General features: G+C 42.7%; 1 protein-coding gene across 1 annotated transcript in view; it reads right to left on the bottom strand.

Moving 5' to 3' along the window:
* PFDN4 (prefoldin subunit 4) overlaps positions 1–24,008 on the bottom strand; it is a 62,223-nt gene that overhangs the window by 26,207 nt on the left and 12,008 nt on the right. Inside the window, exon 2 of the mRNA XM_069243616.1 lies at positions 21,366–21,473. Within this exon, the coding sequence (XP_069099717.1) occupies positions 21,366–21,473 (108 nt within the window). The remainder of the gene's footprint in view (positions 1–21,365; positions 21,474–24,008) is intronic.

The following is a 24,008-nucleotide window of genomic DNA, read 5'->3' on the forward strand; positions in this document are numbered from 1 at the left end:
TTCTTACACAGGCCTGCCACTGCAGCCTGAGTGAAATAACATCCACGTTATTTCACAGCCATTTTACACTGCACTTAAGTAACTTATAAGTCACCTATATGTCTAACCTTTACCTGGTAAAGGTTGGGTGCTAAGTTACTTAGTGTGTGGGCACCCTGGCACTAGCCAAGGTGCCCCCACATTGTTCAGGGCCAATTCCCCGGACTTTGGGAGTGCGGGGACACCATTACACGCATGCACTACATATAGGTCACTACCTATGTGTAGCTTCACAATGGTAACTCCGAATATGGCCATGTAACATGTCTAAGATCCTGGCATTGTTGGCACAATCCCATGATCCCACGGGTCTGTAGCACAGACCCGGTACTGCCAAACTGCCTTTTCAGGGGTTTCACTGCAGCTGCTGCTGCTGCCAACTCCTCAGACAGGTTTCTGCCCTCCTGGGGTCCAGCCAGGCTTGGCCCAGGAAGGCAGAACAAAGGACTTCCTCAGAGAGAGGGTGTTACACCCTCTCCCTTTGGAAAAAGGTGTTCAGGCAGGGGAGGAGTAGCCTCCCCCAGCCCCTCGAAATGCTTTCATGGGCACAGATGGTGCCCATTTCTGCATAAGCCAGTCTACACCGGTTCAGGGACCCCTCAGCCCTGCTCTGGCGCGAAACTGGACAAAGGAAAGGGGAGTGACCACTCCCATGACCTGCACCTCCCCTGGGAGGTGCCGAGAGCTCCTCCAGTGTGCTCCAGACCTCTGCCATCTTGGAAACAGAGGTGCTGCTGGCACACTGGACTGCTCTGAGTGGCCAGGGCCAGCAGGTGACGTCAGAGACTCCTTCTGATAGGCTCCTTCAGGTGTTGCTAGCCTATCCTCTCTCCTAAGTAGCCAAACCCTCTTTTCTGGCTATTTAGGGTCTCTGCTTTGGGGATTTCCTGAGATAACGAATGCAAGAGCTCATCAGAGTTCCTCTGCATCTCTCTCTTCACCTTCTGCCAAGGAATCGACTGCTGACCGCGCTGGAAGCCTGCAAAACTGCAACAAAGTAGCGAAGACGACTACTGCAACTCTGTAACGCTGATCCTGCCGCCTTCTCGACTGTTTTCCTGGTGGTGCATGCTGTGGGGCTAGTCCGCCTCCTCTCTGCACTAGAAGCTCCGAAGAAATCTCTCGTGGGTCGACGGAATCTTCCCCCTGCTACCGCAGGCACCAAAGAACTGCATCACCGGTCCCTTGGGTCTCCTCTCAGCACGACGAGCGAGGTCCCTTGAATCCAGCAACTCTGTCCAAGTGACTCCCACAGTCCAGTGACTCTTCAGTCCAAGTTTGGTGGAGGTAAGTCCTTGCCTCCCCACGCCAGACTGCATTGCTGGGAACTGCGTCTTTTGCAGCTACTCCGGCCTCTGTGCACTTCCAGCGGAAATCCTTCGTGCACAGCCAAGCCTGGGTCCACGGCACTCTAACCTGCATTGCACGACCTCCTGAGTTGTCCTCCGGCGGCGTGGGACTTCTTTGTGCAACTTCGGGTGAGCACCGTTTCACTCCTCTTCGTAGTGCCTGTTCCGGCACTTCTGCGGGTGCTGTCTGCTTCTGAGAGGGCTCCTTGTCCTGCTGGGCGCCCCCTCTGTCCCCTGATGCAATTGGCGACATCCTGGTCCCTCCTCGGCCACAGCAGTATCCAAAAACCCTAACCGCACGACTTGCAGCTAGCAAGGCTTGTTTGCGGTCTTTCTTCAGGAAAACACTTCTGCACGACTCTCCACGGCGTGGGACATCCATCCTCCAAAGGGGAAGTTTCTAGCCCTTGTCGTTCCTGCAGAATCCTCAGCTTCTACTGTCCAGTAGCAGCTTCTTTGCACCCACAGCTGGCATTTCCTGGGCATCTGCCCACTCTCGACTTGGTTGTGACTTTTGGACTTGGTCCCCTTGTTCCACAGGTACCCTCGTCTGGAAATCCATCGTTGTTGCATTGCTGGTTTTGGTCTTTCCTGCAGAATTCCCCTATCACGACTTCTGTGCTCTTTGGGGAACTTTAGTGCACTTTGCACTCACTTTTCAGGGTCTTGGGGTGGGCTATTTTTCCCTCACTGTTTTCTTACAGTCCCAGCGACCCTCTACAAGGTCACATAGGTTTGGGGTCCATTCGTGGTTCGCATTCTACTTTTGGAGTATATGGTTTGTGTTGCCCCTATCCCTATGTGTCCCCATTGCACCCTATTGTAACTATACATTGTTTGCACTGTTTTCTAATACTATACTGCATATTTTTGGTATTGTGTACATATATCTTGTGTATATTTGCTATCCTCATACTGAGGGTACTCACTGAGATACTTTGGCATATTTTCATAAAAATAAAGTACCTTTATTTTGAGTATATCTGTGTATTGTGTTTTCTTATGATATTGTGCATATGACACTAGTGGTACTGTAGGAGCTTCACTCGTCTCCTAGTTCAGCCTAAGCTGCTCTGCTAAGCTACCATTATCTATCAGCCTAAGCTGCTAGACACCCTATACACTAATAAGGGATACCTGGGCCTGGTGCAAGGTGTAAGTACCCCTTGGTACTCACTACAAGCCAGTCCAGCCTCCTACACCTGTCAGCCCCTGGGTTCTCTTAATGAGGACTCTGACTTGTAACTTGTAAGTGTGACGACTGCGACCAACATCACGGGTCCGACGTTGCTGCAGTTCCCCTAAAGTCCTGCAACATCATGAGTCCAAGTGCTGTATAACTGACGTCCGTGCCACCCAACTCTGCTGTGGCACCTGTGGCCCAGTGGTGTGATCACAACACTGAAGTCGCCTCATCGAGTCTTGGCCCGCTGGACTCATCAACCCCGCTGGACCAGAAGGAACTCCCACCTTGCCGCCGATGTCACCTCACCTCCGCTGCCTTTGTCCAAATACAGAGACTTTGATCATCATTGAGTAATTTCATTCTTTAACACTCTTGATTAAATCCTCCATCTGTGCCAGCTGGAAGGCTTTTTAAAGCTGTCCTTTTTTTTTATATATAGAGTAGCCAGCACATCCAAAAGTTCACTTACAAATTATCCAACAACTGAATTGTACTTTGTTATCAAACCATAGCTTTAGGTGAGCCAAGCTGGTCAATCTGAGGCTTTTATATGTTGCCATGCAATTCATTAAGTGCAACAAGAGAAATGAACTCAAATATTTGCAGTTCAAGACTTCCAAATTATGGAGTTACAAAAGCACATTATTAATTTTTGTCCCAATCAACAAGTGAATTATAACAGTTGGTTATCGGAGGAAAGCATGAATTGCTACCCTATTGATGAATGGACAAGGTCATGGCTGATATTTCTTACATCTAAAATTAGGACTGCGTTTCTAGATTTCATTCTAAATATAACTGAATAGCAAAAAAATGCAAAGCATATGCAAGAGCTTTTGGCTTTGACAATGTGTTTTAGACATGTTGTACACCACCGAGGCTGCTGTTCAGCATGGCTAAAAGTTAGTGGCATAAAGGAAAGTGGTGCAAATTGGAGTAGCAAAGTGCAGGGGCTTAAAGTGGAATAAAGTGTTGACTGAAGTGCCATACAATAGAGTGGCATAGAGTGCTGTAGAGTGTAGTGTAGTAGAGTAGAGTGTCAGAGTGATGCAGTGAAGAAGAGTGTTGTAGAGTGTCAGAGAGGAGCATAGTAAAGTAGAATGTCAGAGTGGAGAGACATACAGTGGAGAGGCATAGAGTTGAGTGCTGTAGAGTGGAGTAAAGTGTTATAGTGTGTCAAAGATTGGAGTGGCGTGAAGTGAATGGAGTGGCAAAGTGTGGAGTATGTATGGTGTGGTAGCGCACTGACATTAAGGATAACACATTTTCAATTGAAATGACAATTGCACATAGAGTTTTACTGATAAAATGATAAAGCGCAGAAACGTGTGGAAATGGCATGACCTAGTGTACTGATTTGTTTTGATCGTATATAAATATTTGTTTCCACCATGCTTCTGAATTACAAAAATATATGGGGTTCATTTGTGCTGTAGTAACTGTGATATATTTAGAATATTTGCACATTTCATTTACAGATATTTTAATTCTGTTGTATGTTAGAAAAAATAACCTTTACTTTCGTAGTACCGGCAAGATTTTCACATAAATCCGCTCACTTCCACGTAAGAGAAATAAAAGAAAAAAACAAGCTTCTGTGGAAGAGAGTCTGAAATGTAACCCCAGACTTTGAATGTACAGCAAACGGTGAAAAGGTTTTGCTCCACGGGAGTGATGGAGACATAATGAAAAGCCTAAAACAAAAAAGACAGCAAATAGCAAGGAAATGTAAGTTAAAAACCGCAAAGTCAATGTCAAGCAATGGGTGGAATGCATTCCTAGGGAAGCTTTAAGAATGCTCGCAGGAAGCCTTTTCTCAACCACACTGTCTGGTATGCTTCAACCTAAAAACTGCCACCTGACAATAAACATGAATGCAATTATACTGGAGTATCTTGAAGCAAGTCTTGAATTTAGCTTATTAAATAGCTATTTTCAAGGTGAAAATTGTGTTTTGACAGTTTTAAAACAAATGCAGCTATGACTTACATTTCTACCTGTAGGGGTAAATTGAAACACACCACAGTGTAAATTCCATGCAATACTCTTCCCTTCACTGCTAGCTTCTGCCTTAAATGGCCTCCCTATGTTCTGTTAGCACTTCTTACATTTGCTCACTGCTGAACAGTCACGGTCGTCAGAGTTAGACCTTGTCTGGAATTGAAAACAGAACAACCTTTATTTTGAGGCGAAATTAAACGTATCAAAACTAGCAAACATTCGATGAAGGCTCTACTAATATGTTCTCCATTGGCGAGTGGTGGTGCTGGCAGCTTCCTTTGGAAACCAGTGATCATCAGCATCATATTCCATCGAGCGGGCAAACATATAAAGTTACCAAGAATCTTCTAAAATGTTTTTTTGGGGTGGGCGGAGGGGTTGGGGGAATATAGGACTCCTCCCCATCGAGGAAAGGGTGGTAAATTAAGCATTTTACAGCACAGTTATCCATTGAATCTAGCCAAAAACGGGAGTGCGTTTAAACAAGGGCTTATGCAAAATTAAAGATTGCAACTGGCGCAGCCTTTCCACATCAGCCGGAATCAGTATTTATTAGTAGCAGCAAACTTTTTCAGAAATATGTGCACAAGATAAAGTGAATGGCTGCCCATCCTTCACATAAGTGGTACATTACGAATGATGCAGTGAACACTTACTCACAAGAAAATAATTTCAATCCTATATAACATGAAAGAGAATATTAGACTAATTTCGAAAAATGTGCCAAGAGAAATAATATCCTAATTGCTCTTACGCCTAAAACTAGCCCATAAAACGTCAAATAGCAGAAAGTAAATTAGGGGGAATATTTATACGACTAAAGGGACACTGAAATGTCAAGGTGTTTTCAACATGATGCTCTGTCTGTCAGCATGACAGGGAGGCACTCTGGGTAGCAGAACAAGAGAGGGCGTCCGAATGTGCCAGTTGATAACCGATTGAAACATCTGTGCTCGAATGTAAAACATCATATTTACCAGCAATCGGTCAATTCAAATTGTTGTGCTAAATCATGAAATACCATTATGTAGTGCGTTGATAAGCTGTATACTAGTATCGTCTTTTCCTTCATGATGTATGCAGCACTAAATTGAAGTCAGTAAAATAATGTTCAGTCTGTCTTCAGTCTCTCCTCTGAACTACTCACGTTCTCTGCCTCAATTTTCATATTCTTCTTTAGCACTCATTGATTAATGTCCCCCAGTATCTTATAAAAATATGCTATTTTTCATGCTCGTGCCAACTCTACGGCTTCGCCAAATTATTCTTTCCAATACTCAGTGGCGGATTCAATCATCCACATTTTGTCTTCTTATTGTCCATATAGGGTAGTGCTTCTCTCACACTGGGCTTCTTTCCAGCTTTCAATAAAACCATTTTTTATTTTTCTGCTTAAAACACTGTTTGACCACTGATCTTTTTAACTTGTACTAATTTCTCTTTTCTTTATCGTTTAATGTTGTCTCTGCTGTACAATCAAGATTCCATCTTGATTACCCTACAGAAACTAGTCTACTCTAAGCCTCCGCTTTTATCAGGAATGCCACAGCAAACTTTCCTTCAGTCTCATTTTACTAGGGGTTTCAACATATTTTGACACAATGGATCACCTTTTTTTTTAAACTAATTTTTATTAGCTATCACTGGATTGAGTTATACACATTCGGATAAGGAGTCAGACAACTTCTAAGAGTAACCCTTCTGCTGGGAAGCTCTAAACAAAAGAAAATAGATAAGGATCCCAACCCTAACCCATAGAAACACACAGTTGTTGGCACTTCACTATAAACATTTATAATACGAAAGATCTTGTGTATCAGAATGATGGGAATTATTATGGTAATCTCAGCAATTATAGAATAAAACCAAATGAACATTAGGAATCATGCTTCATTACACATTTTTTATTCCCCATTAGTCTAGATCCTACATAAACTGTGTCCTCGTGGTTGTTCTGGCTGAACGGTTATCAGAGCTGCCTAGTTACTTGACAGACAAGATGATTAAGTATCCCTTATAACGCCCTTGAGTCTGCCATCCAATACTGAAACTTCAGAATGAGTCTTTAGCAGTAAGTCCCCGTTGTTTGCCTCTCCTAAATACTCACATTCCTTTGTACTTCCTCCTGTAATGATTCTCTATGGAAAGGGCAGGGGGAACTCCTAGAAGCTTATAATTTCATCGCTCCAGAACCCTAGCAATGCTTCCATTACAGCATGATATGGAAGCCCTCCAAGCCCAATGTGTGTGTAGCCGGACTGTTGCTCTATTCAATGTACCTAGTTATGCAGCTTTTCATAGAGTGGAACATTTTAGTCCTCCCTTTTGTTATTATGACTAATGTAAACTTACAGCTGTGGAAATATGTCGGAAAATAATCTGGTGATCTCGCACACACGAATAGCATTACCATTCAAGGTGAGGGTATTTAAACATAGGGTATAGTTAAATGTCATTCTTCTGCCGGTTAGAGTCATAGGGCTGCCAGTACCCTCTGCTCCCAGTTGAAACAGGGAGCACTGTGGAGCTGAAGCTGCCTTTCCACTCAATGACAGCGTAAACAAGCCTTTGTAATGCAATAGGTCTCGCATCTGTGAGAGTTCGAGCTGTTGGACATGTAAATGACAATGTTTTTTGCCTATGTGTTTTGGTTTGGTGTGTAGTGGATGTATGAACAGAGACAGTTGCAACAATGGCGAAAGCACTAAGAATGTGGAACTGCCACTGGGAACAGGGACACAGCTGCAGCACTGCCTAAGGGACTTAGAATGGAGACGTTACAGACGGGACCAGGGAAGCAGATGTAGCACTGTCTGGGGGGACTAAGAATGAGGTATTACCACTGGGAACGGAGAAGCAGCTGAAGGATTGTTTACAGGACTGAGAATAAGAAATTAACACTCGGACCCGAGGAGCAGCTAGCAGCACTGCCTAGAGGACTTGGAATGATGAATTACTGATGGGACCACAGAAGCAGCTAGCAGCACTGCCTAGAGGACTTAGAATGAGGAATTTCCGACAGGACCAGCAAAGCAGCTTGCAGCATGGTGTAGAGGACTTGAAATGAGAAATTACCACCAGGACGAGAAGCAGCAGCAGTACTCTCTAGAGGATTCAAAATGAGGAATTACTGACGAAGCCAAAAGAAGCTGCTTGCAGCATTGTCTAGAGGACTTAGCATGAGGAATTACAGACGGAACCAGAGAAGCAGCAAGCAGCATTTCAAGGAGGCTAAGAATGAGGAATTACCACTGGGACCAGAGAAGCAGCTGCAGCATTGTCTGGAGGACTTAGAATGAGGAATTACCACTGGGACCAGAGAAGCAGCTGCAGCATGGTCTACAGGAGTAAGAATGAAGAATTACCACTGGGACCAGAGAAGCAGCTAGCAGCACTGCCTAGAGGACATAAAGTGAGGAATTACCACTGGTACGAGAGAAGCAGCTGCAGCATTGTCTAGAGGACTAAGAATGAGGAATTTCCACTGGGACTGGAGAAGCACCTGAAGCAATGACTAAAGGACTTAGAATGAGGAATTACCACTGGGGCCAGAGAAGGAGCAGCAGCACTGTCTACAGGACTAAGAATGAGGAATTACCACTGGGACCAGAGAAGCAGCTGCAGCATTGTCTACCGGAGTAAGAATGAAGCATTACCACTGGGACCAGAGAAGCAGCTAGCCTCACTGCCTAGAGGGCTCAAAATGAGGAATTCACAACGGGATAAGGGAAGCAGCTTGCAGCACTGTCTAGAGGCCTTAGAATGAGGAATTACCACTGGGACCAGAGAAGCAGCTGCAGCATTGTCTACAGGACTAAGAATGAGGAATTTCCACTGGGACCAGAAACGCAGCATCCAGACTGTATAGAGGACTTATAATGAGGAATTACCACTGGAACCAGAGAACGAGCTGCAGCACTGTCTACAGGACAACGAAGAATAAGGAATTACCACTGGGACTAGAGAAGCAGCTAGTAGCACTGTCTAGGACTTAGAATGAGGAATTACCACTTGAACCAGAGAAGCAGCTGCAGCACTGTTTAGAGGACTTTAGAATGAGGACGACTGAAAGTGGATGAGTGTGCGTCTGCCGGAGCGCACACACAGCCAATTATTTCTAAAAGAGTAGTGGAGGGAAAAGTGGGTAGGAAAACAATTAAGTATAGCCGAGCAGAGGCTCAAGAAGAAACTAAACCTAGAACCTTCAGTGCCTTTCTAAACATAGTGTTTTCACTGGTGTCGTGTGAATAGATTGCTATGTAAAACCAAAGGAACACTAAGGCTGCAATGCTCAGTCGGGAGAAGGGGCCATCACACGCTGTAACAGGAGGAAGCGTGAACGTAGTGGCCAACAAAATGTTCTTTTAGTGAAACTGCCCAGGAGGGAACTATGCACACAAAGGAGGGACATTTAGAAACAAGCATCTAGTTGATGTTTCTGCTTTGCATTCTGGGGCTTGTAGTTTTATTTTTTTAACATGATACAAGCTGAAACCAGCCCCTGGCATAGTATTCGTAGAGTTTTATACATCCCTAGTTTGATGTGCGATTCGCTCGTCTAGGTTATAATTCTACTTTGCATTCTGGGACATGTAGTTTTATTTTTATAATGTGGTGCAAGCTGCATATACAAAGCAGAAACCTGACTAGATGAACTACACACGTTTGAGCCTGTGAAAGTTGAGCTGTGTGTACGTGTTATTTATATAACTAACCTCGAGGAGAGCTTACAGTTGATTATGATGTCCAATGGTCAATATTTTATAACTAATATTTCAGTTCAAGACTGAGGATCATTAATATCACATGAGATGGCTCTCAAACGTGTAAAAAAACATGGATGTTTTGTTCGACTCCCCAGACTGCAGTAAAGGGACAGTGATCCAGTAAGCACGCATTCTTGGAGGGCAATTATTTATGCATTCCCCGCAGGCAATGTCGCCTGCACCAACTGCCAAGTAAATATGTTTTGCAACAGGGAGTAGCTTGTGTTTTAAAGGCCTTGTTTAAATAAAATATTCCAGTTGATGTACTGGCCCTTTAGTTATATGCAGGGCTACCAGAATTACGTGGCAGAAAGGACCAAAATTTGCAGCAGGGATGACCAGTTAATGTGGCAAAGAAAGTCCAGTTATGCATTTACAATGCCAATAGCTCCAACTCAACTAAATGCGAGACCTATTTCATTGCAAATGCGTGTTATTGGTGTTTTTTTTTTTTATGGTCGAGCCTGCGCGCGCATATGCTTGTGTCTCGTATACGGGACGCTGTTATGTTCAGTAAAGGGCTTGGAGCCTGCCTTTCACTTATCATTTGTTGATTTGTATGGCACTCTTCTTTACAGCTTCCTAATTAGTCAAGGCACACCTAGCATCATTTCTGTTTTTCTGTGTGGAGCAGGGATCAAGCACTAGTTGATATCAACTTAATTAGTGCCCGTCCGCTGCTCCCGACATTATCAAGGTAATATTTTGTTCCTTGCAACTTCTAGTGCCCCGCAAACTGAAGGCTTGTGACTGTCAAAAACGTGCCGAGCAGGACAAACAAAATTGCAAAGTTTTATTTTTTAAAACTACCTTTATTTTATTTTGTTAAGTCGTCTTTTCTCAGTTGTTACTCATGATATCTTTTGTTTTTACTTGTGGGCACTGTTCTCAAGAACTAGGGAGCTGGACAACACTACAAATACTACTCCCTGGGCTGGCTTCCAATTTTACGATACTACAGTTGGAATGCCCTCTTGAATAGTAGTGTATCATAGTAAAACCTCTGCAAAGACAGGATATCAGGACCTCACATAACTTTTTTCATCATGGATTGCAGCTACAGCTCATGAGCTGGGGTTGCTGCCTGAACAGGGTGTGAAAGTGGCCGCAGTGCACACATTTCAAGGGTATTTATTGAGGAGTTCAGTAAAGTTGTAATATTGCGCTCAAACAAATAACTCCTTATGCCTGGAGGCCCCAAAAGAAAAATCTTCAAAGCAGAAAAAAGCTTAAAAGCACTATGCAGTAACACGGCTCCTACATATAAATGTTGAAGCACTAAATAATGAGGCAATGTAATTTTAAAGCTTTATAGGGTCTAGATATTCCACGACCAGCCACCCCCGGCCTCTTCAGCTCACAGTTACAGCTGTTTTTTAGGGTCGAGCCTGCGTTGCATGCGCTCGCGCATTCGTATCGCAGCGAGACGCTTTTGTATTTAGAAAAGGGTTCGGAGCCCTGTCGATATCACGTCAGTGTTTTTTATTGGTTCGTGGGCTTGCCTAATAAAATCTGCTTGCTTTCATTAGTCGAAGGCACGCATACGTCATGCCTTTTGCGGTGGCTAGCCCTCCTCGAGCGCAGCAACCAAGTACAGAAAAACATGCGAGGCTCGCTGTTTTCCATCGGGCTTGTGGACTTCTTTTTCTCTAATTTACGAGCGCGATCTCGCTTGGCAGAACTTCTACATAGTTAATTTCACCTTTTCGGGTTATGTACATAAATGCACTTTTGCCCGATAGGTGAAAAGTCGGGTTCGGAGTTTTAAATGCGATCAGCTCTAACATGAGCAAACGCGAGACCCATTGCATTGTAAATACTTGTTTCTATTTCTGATGGTTTTTTTTTGTTTAGCGTGCATCTAATGTAAAAATGTCAAAATAACTCTTGCGATTCATGTTCTTTCTGGCAAGAGAATGTACTTTTGTCTAGTGAAAGCTTGGAATCATCATAAGGATGTGCAGAGGGTTAATGTGCCTGCTGCAAAGATATGTACACAGCAGATTACAAAGTGCGTAGAATATAAAAATGTAAAAATAATACTGGCGATTAGTGTTCTTTAAGGAGAGAGAACGGCTTTGTATTTTCACCTTCAGGTCAAATCTCGACGAAGAAGTCACTCAAGGTCTCTGCTATGTGTGCTGGTGGCCCTTTGTTTTGTCCACACTCCCTACTCCCTGTTTTTGACCCCACAGAGACCTCACTTCCCACGGTGGAAACAATGACACCTGTCTACAGCTTGACCGGGCATGACGAGTGACAGTGTTTTCAACACACCTCAGGACCTGGAAAGAAAATGCTTTCCAATGTGCCTGGAAGCTCTGGCACTAATAAAAACAAATACAAAAATATTTACCATGCATTATCCGAGAAGGTAATCCGGTAGCCTACAGATCAAGCAAATAAAAGCCACAAGCGAAAATGAAAGGACTCTTATTAGGTAACAGTGTAAACAAAGTAAGCAGCGTTCCTATACCGACGAAGCAGTTTACCCAAACAGAAGTATATCGGCAATAATCTATCTAACAGGTCAGCTTGCAACGCGGTAAATAAACTTCCCCACGATGGGACAAACGTGAAGCATTTACTAATGACATCAAGGGATTTTTGAAAGGCAAGCCCATGAACAAATGAAAGTGATGGGTGTGAGGTGGGCGTGGTTGGAAGCCCACAATACTTACAACAGGTCAAAGCGCGTGCGAGCTCGTCCTAAGAAGGAAGCATTTAAGACAAGCACAATAAAGAATGAATGGCAATAGTGGGCGTGGTTAAAGCCCATAGATTAAACACAGCATTTCTTGCAGACGGCGCATGCACGCAGCCTAGGTGCGACCTAAAAATTGTACCACAGGACTCCCTAAACTTCTTCTGAAGCATAATTTTCTTATACGGTTGTCTAGGCTCCCCCCTTGTTTCAAAGGCACAATAGTAATTTATATGTAATTTACTAAACAATTTGTATCTAGTCTTTTATTCCTATTAGTGGGAAATTAAAGTTCATCTATCTAAGGGAATCTTCTACATGGATTTTTGTCAGACAGAGACAAATAACTGAAACCCCAAGTTTATTCACTGGTTTATAAACATGTGAACTTATATTGCAAAACATACAGGATAGCCCCGTTTTCATATCCAAAATTATGTCTAAGTGGTAATCCTCACATTTAGAGTCAATACTGCATCATCAAGTGCTAGTCTTAGAAGTTAGATCAAGTGGCAGGTGTGGAGTATTGAGAGACTGGATGTATAATTTTTGTGATTTGCTTTATACTGAAAGAGATTTACAGTTGCCCGTGCATATAATGGCTGGATTGTGGTTTGTTGCAGCAATGCCACTTTGACTTCTTATAATCAGGGCCACTGGAACTCTGCAGTAGGGGAGGGACAAATTATGCAGCAAGAAAAGGCAAATTATATGGCGTAATGCACCATATTTCCTGATAGTATTACTTCATCATTTAGTCATTTTTACACTTGGTAATGTCTGGGCAAAGGTTGCACCTTATGAGTACCATTTTAGAACCCAAATAAAGCAATAAGCAAAAACAAAAACAAAAAAGAGGGACCAGTAAACCTTCGCAAAAGGCCTTTTCAGTAACACAACATTGGTCGCTGGTCACTGTGTTTTATCAATGTTTGTACCATGAGCTATAAACACACTTTTTGTTAAAAGTTGCAGATTATACACCAATAATTGTAATAAAAGCGCTGCACCATTGCATGATTATAATTGAGTTGCAGTTCATTTAGATCTTGGTATGTAAAACAGTAGTGAACAAATTAACTGAACCAAACCGTCAAGCAAATATTGGATGCGGTTTATTCAGGGAACAGTTGCAGCACTTGCATGACTTTACAACTTAATTTAGGCTACCAAGATAATTCCAACAAGCACAGGATTGTTGATGCAGCATCAGAAAAAAATAAAAAAAATAAATGACAGTCAGGGAAAGCAAAGGAGGATCTTAAGATGTGCGGGGGGGGTTGATAAAAAAATAAATATATATTAGACCGGAAAGGGTAGGGGAAATAAACGGGGGAGGGTGCTTCAGGGCTAGGGCGGGAGCAATACAAAGTGTAGGTGGTGATTTGAAAGGCAGTAAGCAACACACCAGGGAGAGAGAAAGAAAACACATGTATTTCTATTGAGCACTACAAGCAAAAGAAACACGCACTGCAAAGTCACTGCGTCTCACCTTTGTGAGGCACTGTCTTTATCACAATTTCTTTTAGCCATATGTGCAGCAGAGGGGCTGCTGTGCAGCATGGCTGTAAGTTAAAGAAAAAAGTGCTATGGTGTGGCTGGAAACATGGACAACTGGAAGGGAGACAAGGCACCACAATGTGGGAAAGGTGGTAGAACCAGTGCAACACAGACAAAGAGACGGAGGGTGGGGGCAAGCCAATACAGACTGGGGAGGAACATGGGAGGGGTAGAGCCAGCACAATAAGGTGCATTCTGGAGGGATATACAGACACAACGAAAAAGTTGCCTAACAAAATGAGCATTGGAAGGACACAATTTATGGGTTCATGCTCCAGGTTAGGGAAAACTACACGAAGAGGCAAATCGCTTGCAGCAGATGACAAATTAAGCAAACAGGATTGACAATGAAGCAAGCCAATGGTAAGCAATGGGTGGTCTCTAGGCACACTGATGAAAAACAAAAGGTCTCAAAGAGGTCTCAAAGAGTCAGACCATGCCCTGTCTTGGTAAGACCTAAAAGCAGTTTCCCAAATGTCATCACTGGAAAGAACCCAGTTCTGCAGTCAAAGGGACAGTAAAGAAATTAGGCTCCAGGGGAGGGACAAACTCCAAAAAGGAAAGAAAGTCCCTGAATTATAAAGCATATGAGAGTGACAAGAAATCTAGCCAATGGAAAGCAATGGGCTGGTCTAAAGTGCACTCTAATTTCTGGTTTTGCCCACAACAGGTCTTCAACAGCTAAAAGCTGTCTGTAGGTGAGATTTGATAAAAAAGAACGAAATTGTACACTGAAAACAAATAATGGAGCAGGGATGTGGAATTCCTATCGCCCGACGCCCGGGACATCTTGTTTGGGGTCAAGGGCAACAAGTTTTCATGTTTACTTTGTCCTTGGGACAAGTAGGCCCAACCCCCTGCAGCACAAACCCTTTGGCTGCCTGTTTACAGAGAGTTGAACTCTCTGCAGTTGAGGTAATGTGTTTCCAAAAGATAATGCTGTTCGAACTTGTATTTATGGTTCATTATTTGAAAGCCTTCATTATTAGGGTGCGTGCTGTAAATAAATGTTTTAAGGTCACACTTCACTACTGACGTTGGTTCCAGTACAAAAAAAAAAAACGTGTACACACATGTTTGAAAAGTTTAGGCTAAGAGGCTAAGTATAATGCTCCCAGAATGCTCTCTGATTATATGCAAATGAAGTGTCATTTAGTAAAATGTGTTGATGCATGCTAGTATTTCCCAAAAATATTTCTAATGGAAAATCAGTGTAACCATTTTCAACACGATTATGGGAAGCATGAAAATAAACAAACACTGACAAAGTAAACTGATCTGACATACTTTTATAAGTCTTTTAGTTTCATCAATGCGTGTCTTGTTTTGACATGGCTTTTGTAACACTTTATTGTTGTGGGAGCTACCAGGCCCTCAACATTGTAACAAACAATGGCAAAACCCCCCCAAAAAGTTTTTGAACTCTTAAAGCACACGTTGCCACCAGCGGCATAACAAAGGCCCCGCAGCCGCCCTCAAGAGGGCCCCGTCAGCACAGCACCTGCCCTGAGTGAGTCTGGAGAGGAGGCTCCTCCATGTTCTTTGCAAAGGGGCACCCTCCAGTTTCGTTACGTCACTGATTGCCACTGTAGTTCCTGACACTGAACAAAACTACTTTGTGTGGCAATATGCTCCTTGTGGAAGAGCAGAATGCGATCACTCACAGTAAAGCCAGCCGAAAGAGAGAGAAATAGAAGTTTAATAAAAACAAAATGTCTTTGTTAACACCAGACCTAATTAGGGACCAAGACCCACATGTAGGTAGCTTTTTGCATGTCGCAAACAGCGACTTTTGCTGTTTGCGACATGCAAAAAGCACATTGCGATGCACAAACCCAGTTTTGCGATTCAGTAACCTGGTTACCGAATCACAAAACGGGTTTGCGACTCGCAATTAGTAAGGGGTGTTCCCTTCCTAATTGCAACTCGCAGTGCAATGTACCGCGAACGCGGGCGCAAACCAATCGCAGTTTGCACCCATTTCAAATGGGTGCGAACACTTTCGCAAAGGGGAAGGGATCCCCATGGGACCCCTTCCCCATTGTGAATGTCACTGTAAACATTTTTTCAGAGCAGGCAGTGGTCCTGCGGATCACTGCCTGCTCTGAAAAAATGAAACGAAAACGTTTCATTTTTCGTTTTTGTTATGCATCTCGTTTTCCTTTAAGGAAAACTGGCTGCATTACAAAAAAAACCCAAAAAAACTGCTTTATTGAAAAGCAGTCACAGACATGGTGGTCTGCTGTCTCCAGCAGGCCACCATTCGTGAGGGGGTCGCAAATTGCGACCCACCTCATGATTATTCATGATGTGGGCATTTGCGAAGCCCTTGCGAATCACAGATGGTGTCAAGGACACCATCCTACATTCGGATTTGCGACTCGCAATTTGCAGGTCACAAATCTGAACCTACCTACTTGTGGCCCCAAATTCTTAAAGAAAGTCACAAAAGTGCACCCATGGTATATGTCGTACCCCTATAAAATATTTGTGAACTGTATTTTAGCGTGGGTAAATACGATGTGTAGATGTGCTCATGTGAAAATCTATTGAGCATTTGCAAGTTCATTTTCCCTCCAGCCACTTTCTTCCCAACCCTGGAAGAAGTTCTAATTCTGCCATTGTCAGGAGTAAATGTCCAACCTTTCTTATTATGGGAAAATATTAGAGAGAAGCTGGTAAAAATCTTTAAAACATGCAGGTTAGTAGGTTTGCAGACTCAAAGGTATTCCAGCCCTGGAACTATTGCTTACTGCTTCCTCCAGCCCCAGTATGCAGATCTGCAGAAAGGTGGCAAAATAAGGAAATTGCTACAGTAGGGATTGAAACTCCAAGTATTCAAGCCCTACTATGGTAGTAGCCCTGGCATAATCAGAGAGGCTATTAATTGCTGCCATAATTTGTCGCCACACTACATGGCACCAAAGGGACAAGTAGATCTTTTTACAGGACAAGTAGATTTGAGAAGCAACCTGTCCCCTGGACAAGTAGATATTTTAATAAATTCCACACCCCTGTGGAGCATACATTTTCACCAGATAAATATTCTAGTCATGAAGCGTTAGAGAACAGACTACATCTGAAATATCCTATTTTGTGTTGTTCGTTAATAGCACTACTAAAAGAGAACACAATGACACAGAATGTTTGAGTTTCACTGGGATGGAACACAAAGTTAACAAGTAAGTCCATACACAGAACAACTGTACTCGAACCACCAACCTGTATTTGAAACAGTGTTATCTCAAAGGTATGAAAAGTGCTGCAATACCTGTGGCTGCCCCATATTTCCACGATTCCATCTATCAGTTTTGTGGGATATAAAAAGATAACTGAAACTGCATTATAACTCAACTTCGTAGCTATTTGTCATTTTGGGGATGACTACTTAATTCACAAGGTTGCTCTTTCATTCCCTGGACTATGTCTACTCTTTTTACCTCTCTCAATCTCTTTTTTCCATCTCTCCTCTGCACTCTGTGTAACCTTCGGCTGTAAACAGTGATGCGCATAACATCAACACCTCCACTATAAACAGTAGGTGGATAGTGTATAAATGTTGTGGAATCAGTTAATTCATATTTAGAGAATTGCAGCAGGCTCACCTACAATATCTTCTGATAAACTTTAAGGCTTTATTAGCATTTTTTGCCTGTAAACAGGCTAGATGACAGTACTACTATTATTTCCTGTCTTTTAAAAATGACAATTAAGATAAATTATTTCACTTAGGTCCTGAGGCCTACACAATAGGTCTTAATGATTAATTTTATCATACTAAAATTGCTACACCAGCATAATCACTCCATCTGCATCTACTGGTTAACATTTTAAATTTAACTGAAACGAGCAACACATGCACAATGCCTCTCCATTACGAGGCCGGGTCCTCGTGGATTTCAAAGCTCCCTGCCTGCAGAACTGAGAGACCGAGAATTGGCCCACGTTTGAGAGGAAGAGAAGAGGCTGGTGGGTAAGAACACCAAGCAGGCTTGGCAAAGGCGAGAGTGGCCAGGCTGGTTCGGGGTTCAGAGATCATAGACAGTTGGGCGAGAGTAGAGATTGGGGAGAGACCGGATAGGCAGGGAGGGTGGGGAGATCAGGAGGGAGAAAAGCGGAGGCTAGTATGTAGAGACAGTAGAAAGAGAGCATATTACAAGAGGAGCGATGGGAGAGAGAAAGACTGGCAAAAAGGCAGACAAACAAGTCCCTACAATCGCAATAAAATAGATGGGTTGATGTAGAGGGCATAAACACTGATGATCTACCACATGGTGTTTCCGTGACAGCATCTGCACCTATTTATGTGACCACACCAATGTAACCTCTAGAACATGGGCCTCCTGGTGGAGAACAATGCTCCGATTGGTGGCAGCTACTCTCTCCAAGAAAGGGAAGGCTTCAAGTGTTTGGAGTCCAGAATTTCCCAACAAACTGTATTCTCATTGATGGGACTGGTGAATGTTTTACATAGCTTCATGAAAAGCCAAATCTGAAGTGACACCAGGCAACCAGAGCTACCTGGAAATTGATGAGTTCCTTGACAAAAACATGAAAGGGCAAACATACTAATAAAAGTAGAAGTGAAGCACAGCAAAGGCCATTGAGAAGCCAGTGGAATGGATGAGGACATGGCGAAGGCATAATATTCTGATCATCAGGCAGCACTTCATGAAGTTGTTGGCTTCCACAATGTAAAAATGGCAATAGTCATGTGGGATGAAAACATGAAATTTGAAATCCCAGAGAAATAAATACCAAAGCCCTTCATTATTCTGAATGGCTCTCAGGACCTTGGCCTGAGTCAGTATTTTGTTTTTTAAATAACAAAGGAAGAAGCTGGCAGAGATTACACATATGCAGGCTAGTGCAGAACAATTCATTTTGTTTCCAAACTAAACAGTAGAATTAATATCCTTGGATCATTCTTTGGGGCATTACTGGCTTATGGATCTTACAAAGAATGACCCTCACAATCTCATGAAGAAGAAACTGAAACACCAAATGGGGAAAAAGTGGTGTGGACGGATGCACATAGAAAAGCTGTGGGATACACGGAGCCAGCACCACCACAGAAGACACAAATTGGTGGGGATGTGGGTTTAAAGGTGGATGTGGAGTAACAACCAAAAGTCCTCAACCTCTTGAGTAGAAGCCAAGGAAGATAACTAAGCCCCAGGGAATCACTTGGACCGGTTAGTCTCACTTACGATCTGAGGCATGGCTTGCATATTTACATAAGCAGTCTGAGTCAAAAGGTGGCAGAGGTTAGGATGGCAAAAGTTAAGGGTGAAAGGTGCTTATAGCTTAAAACACTGGAAAGCTTTGGACTGTTGGAAAACAATCAACAGGTTGGATAATACCAAATGGATCGTAAGAAGCGAGTTGGACAAGAATGAGTGAGAGGTCCATAACTGGAATACTTGAGGCCTGATTTAGAATTTGGGAGATGGGCTACTCCGAGATGGATATCCCGTCCGCAGTATTATGATAGGACAATTGAATTGTAATAAGGTGGAAGGGATATCCTTCACATTTGTGATGAAGTAACCCCATCCGCCAAACTCTAAATCAGGCCCTTAGTCAGTGAGATGATTTAACAGGTTCTTGCATGTGAATGGAAGACCAAGAACTTATGTTCCTGTTTAAAGTTTGAAGACTTCAGCCACGCTTTCTATGGCCTGGACTGGTCAGTGTTGATGACTGCACTGCCAATGACGTGCCTCAACATCACCAGTTTCTTTTCACCTGTCTCTGTGAAAGACGAGCATTAACCTATGCATTTCCTTGCCATAGCCTAGCATCAACAAGGGGAAGCTGTCAAACTAGTGTGACAGGTGTAATATGTATCTAACCATGGCCCTACTGACTTCAATCAACGAGAAAAATGGCGGGTAGGAGCCTCTGCAATAAAAGTATCTGAACCAGTTGCCAATATTACAACAAATAAGCAGGGGAGGGTCCCGGATACAATGTTTTTTTTGTGTGTCTCCCCAAGGTCGGCCCATACCCCAATCCAGGGTGCAGGGGATACCATCTCAGAGTTCTGGGTGGGTACCTCATAGGGGGCGTGTCACACCTGTCCCAGGCCAGCATGGACTGGAACTGAGGACTCTGGGAAGTGTAGTCACAGAGTCCCCTCTGATAAACTTTTGTGTGTGCCCAGAAGCAGCCTGGAAAGATAGAAACCACCAAATGTGGGACAGTCGGAAAAAAAAAACCCGACAAAAATCACTCGGGTGGCACACAAGAGGGTTAAGAGAATGCCTCACATATCTAATGATTATATTTTACATTGATGGTGAGAGATTTGTATTCTATCCTAGCTTTTGTTTAAATTGTTATTGGATTGTTTTTTTCAGGTTTGTTAAATAAAGGCAGGGATGTGTGGGATGTTATGGTTTAAATGTTTTCTTTCTACCTTGCATTCGTAGCAAGTGAAAGTTGGAACTGGACTGTCTAGAGGGGAGAAAAAGTAATGTGCAGCTGAAAAGCAACACAGTTGGGAACCTCTGGTGAGTGTTGTTTGTAACATGTTGGCCTACTGAATAAAGGTCCTTTCTTTTCTATAATAGGTTTATTTTTTTATATATCCTCATATCACCGACCAGGCACATACTTCAGGCACAAACCTACCCGAGAGCCAGCAATACTTCTAGTGCCAGTGAAACATACTGGCCCCCTGGTGGGTGTAATCATAGGATGGCTTAGAATGTCTGGCCTGTCATTCTTTCCCATCTCAAAAAGCTATCCCTTATAACTTCAGTTTCTTTACAGTTTCCATATCCAGTTTGCACAACCGATACACATCTTTGAGCCATGATACTAAGGAGGTGGGGTGAGGTGAGGGATTAAGACAATTTTTATATAGCCCCCTTCATGCAAAAAGCAGCAAGTAGAACAGAAGAGATCGCTGGGGGGCCCTTCAAAGAGTTGCAAGTTACAATATCCACCCGAATAGAGCCAGTATAGTATATTCCTCATGAAAACTCCATAAATTCCCTCCATAGCCTTCCTCACATTAACCAAGAAATTCAAGAGTACGGGGCACGAAAAAAAACATTTCCGTTGTCTGCTTCAAGGCAGCATCAATACCTTCCTTTATGTCAGGAAGGTCAATGGAAAGAACCTTTCTATGCTTAGTAAAGAGATATGAGGCCTTGAGTATTGTGGTATGTGGGTGTAGTGTTGGTTGGGAGAAACGTATGTCAGAAAAGAGGCCTTGGGCTACATGAAGGACTGTCACATGGACAAAAGACAGAACGTTCTACATTGCTTCTTCTGCACTACTTTTCATCTCAGGGAAATACATGAGTGAAGCCAATTACAGAGAATATTTACAATGAATATATGTTCTAAGCTGGTCACTTGACAAATAATGATTCACATAACTTAAAAATCTCGAAAAGATACTGAGCCATCTATGGGTAAAATCTCTATGCTAAGGAATTTCAATGTTACACGACAAAAATACTAATTATATAATCCAGATGAAAAACTAAACCAAAACATAGGGAGCAAAAAGGCATTGCATGATATACGAGTTAACGAATTAGGTATGTGTCGTTTATTCTGAAATCAAGATATAAAAACGTAAATGAATAGCCATGCAAAAATAGAAACTTTTTGGCCCTCTCAAAGCCCATTTGTTATTCATTAGTACAAACACAGATCGAAAATTGTAACCTTAAATGTTCATGCCACAAACAAAATTAAAAAAATGAAAAACATTAAAAAAATAAGTACAAGAAATGCTCTACCTTTCTGACATCTATTTCTTCCTTTAACTCGGTTAGTCTGCTTGTATTCCTTGCAAATTTGTTTATCTTCTGTTGATCTTCAAATGTAACATTCACATCTTCAGCAACCTGCAAGGTAAGAGAAAAGGTCCAATGTGGGATGATTTGCAAGTCATAACACTGTTAAATAATGCTACTATAACATATTTCATATACAGCACATCAAATGGACTGAGTCCAAAATGTTAAGCTGCCATATCTCATGTACATAATCATCTTATGACTGGACCAACTCGACTGTTCCACCTCGTAATTATTTAAATGATTTTGCAAATGCAATAAATACATCTTTCTTGGTACGCCAATATCAAATGAGACTAGCTAGGTTTATAGTATCTCAACGAAGACAAAATTGCTAGTAACATGTCAACACTTTGGAATGCCTAGAAGGGGCTTAGGGCAGAACAGTAGGCATTTTTGTCAATGGAATGGTAGTAAATAGAAGTGAACAATAAATGGATGGTAACATGGTCTTCCCCATTTACGTGGGAAACAGTTCTTCTATATAACCGCCGTTCAAACTTACTTTTCCACTCCCAGAAAAAAGGTACTTACCGACTTTTTTTCAATGTACTTTTTTGGCAAGGCAGTGTCAAGAGAATACTAAGGGCCTGATTCTAACTTTGGAGGACGGTGTTAAACCGTCCCAAAAGTGGCGGATATACCACCTACCGTATTACGAGTCCATTATATCCTATGGAACTCGTAATACGGTAGGTGGTATATCCGCCACTTTTGGGACAGTTTAACACCGTCCTCCAAAGTTAGAATCAGGCCCTAAGTGTTCAGCTCTCATTGTCCTCATCAAAACAGCACCTTTGAGATTCACAGTTCTATAGTTAACTTGTTCTTCAAGGGAGAACTGCTAGACTTCACAGCTGCCCCAATTAAATAAGTTCAGTATGACTTTTCATAATAAACTCTACATAGAGGATCCATATTAATGCACAGAATTTTTCAAACTCACAATGATTAAAAAACAAAAAAGATTCAGCACAATCCTATGTGGCATGTGACTGACGATAGGCTCTTACTTGTACCAAAAAAGGAGCGTCCATGTCCTAGTGGGGACATTTGTTTTCATGAAACCCAGTAGTAAGGCAACATTTTTTTTTTTTTTTTTTTTAAGAACTCTCACCCACTGTGGTTTTGATTTTAATGGCACGCTTCATCATCTACTCCTTCCCTCAGATACAGGAGTGTATCTAGACTGGCTCAAACTTGTCATTCCAAGGGAGCATTTCATGTGGTACCTATTTGGAGAAGGTGATCTTAGATTTAAAATTGTCTAGGGGTAACCTACTTCACTAGTCGTGATGTTTTTTCATTCCTAGGCACCCAGACAAGGTTAAAGACTGAAATTTGATGCTATCAGAGCAAACTGTGTAATCTGCACCAAAGGTCAAGTCTACGTGTTTCATCCTCAATATGCGCAAAGTGGGTCATTTGGATTTTGTGAGGAACAGGTATAAATTATTATAATAATTTTTATACGTATGTGAAGTAATAAGGACTGTCAGCTAGTTCATGCACCCCACTTAGCTCTATATTACCCTCAGTCAAGGAATCATTCCAGCATGCCATACACTTAAAAAACCTTTTGAGGGACTTCCCCAGTCTGGCTCTTTTGCACTCAGAGAACTAGACACTAAAGAAGCTGAGTGAACCCGGGAATAACATTCTATCTATCTTTTGTGATTGAGATTGACTATAGGCTCTTGTCTTACAATAACAAGTAGGGCTGCTTTTCAGGCTCTTCCTGATACAGAAGAAAATACAATTTTATCCCAATACCTCGGAAATTCTGCAGTCCATTTTTAGGCATCTCAATGGCAATATTTCTAGATTCGTTTTGGATCCCCAAATTCCACTCAATGAAAGACTTTAATCAGTGATGAAAGCACCCGATTAAAAACATCATATGTGCTTGTGAAAGCTCTTCATCATAAATGCAACCACTAATCAGCAGCGGCTCCCCCGTTAGGGTGGATGACCGTCACAACCCCCCCACAAGCAGCAGAAGCTGCAAAACCTTTAACAAACAAAACAATAATAAACCATGTTTATTATTGTTTCGTTTGTAAATGGGGGCTGGACGATGGGGGTGACGAGCAGTGAGGGGAGTGCATTGTACACTCCCCTCAGTGCACATGTATGTTTGGCTGGCCGTATCGGACCAGCCAAACACACATATGCAGTAGGCTCTCTCCAGCCCAGCAACAAAGTTGCCGGGCTGGAGAGAGCATGCACAGGCTCTCAGTCTGCCTGGGCACTCCCAGCCAATCCTGATGCTGCTATGAGCAGCGTCAGGATTGGCCGCAGGGCAGGCTGGGAGCCTCTGCCTGCAGTGACGGGAGAAAGATGAGCGGCGCGGCGGATCAGGTAATTTTTTTTTTTTTTTATTACATTTTTCCCCCTACCACCCCCATGCGCCGCACCAGCCCCGCCCAAGCAAAGCGAGCTGCTACTGCCACTAATCATCTTTTTCTAGAGAGGGCTTTGTCAAATTCCCAGGGTAAATAATCGGTTATCAAAGACTGCCATCTATGCAAACTTCTGAACACTATCACCAAACTATTTTAAAATTAAGAACAGGTGACCTGC

This window comes from Pleurodeles waltl, chromosome 7 (genome assembly GCF_031143425.1).
Source record: "Pleurodeles waltl isolate 20211129_DDA chromosome 7, aPleWal1.hap1.20221129, whole genome shotgun sequence".
NCBI classification, from domain to species: Eukaryota; Metazoa; Chordata; class Amphibia; order Caudata; family Salamandridae; genus Pleurodeles; species Pleurodeles waltl.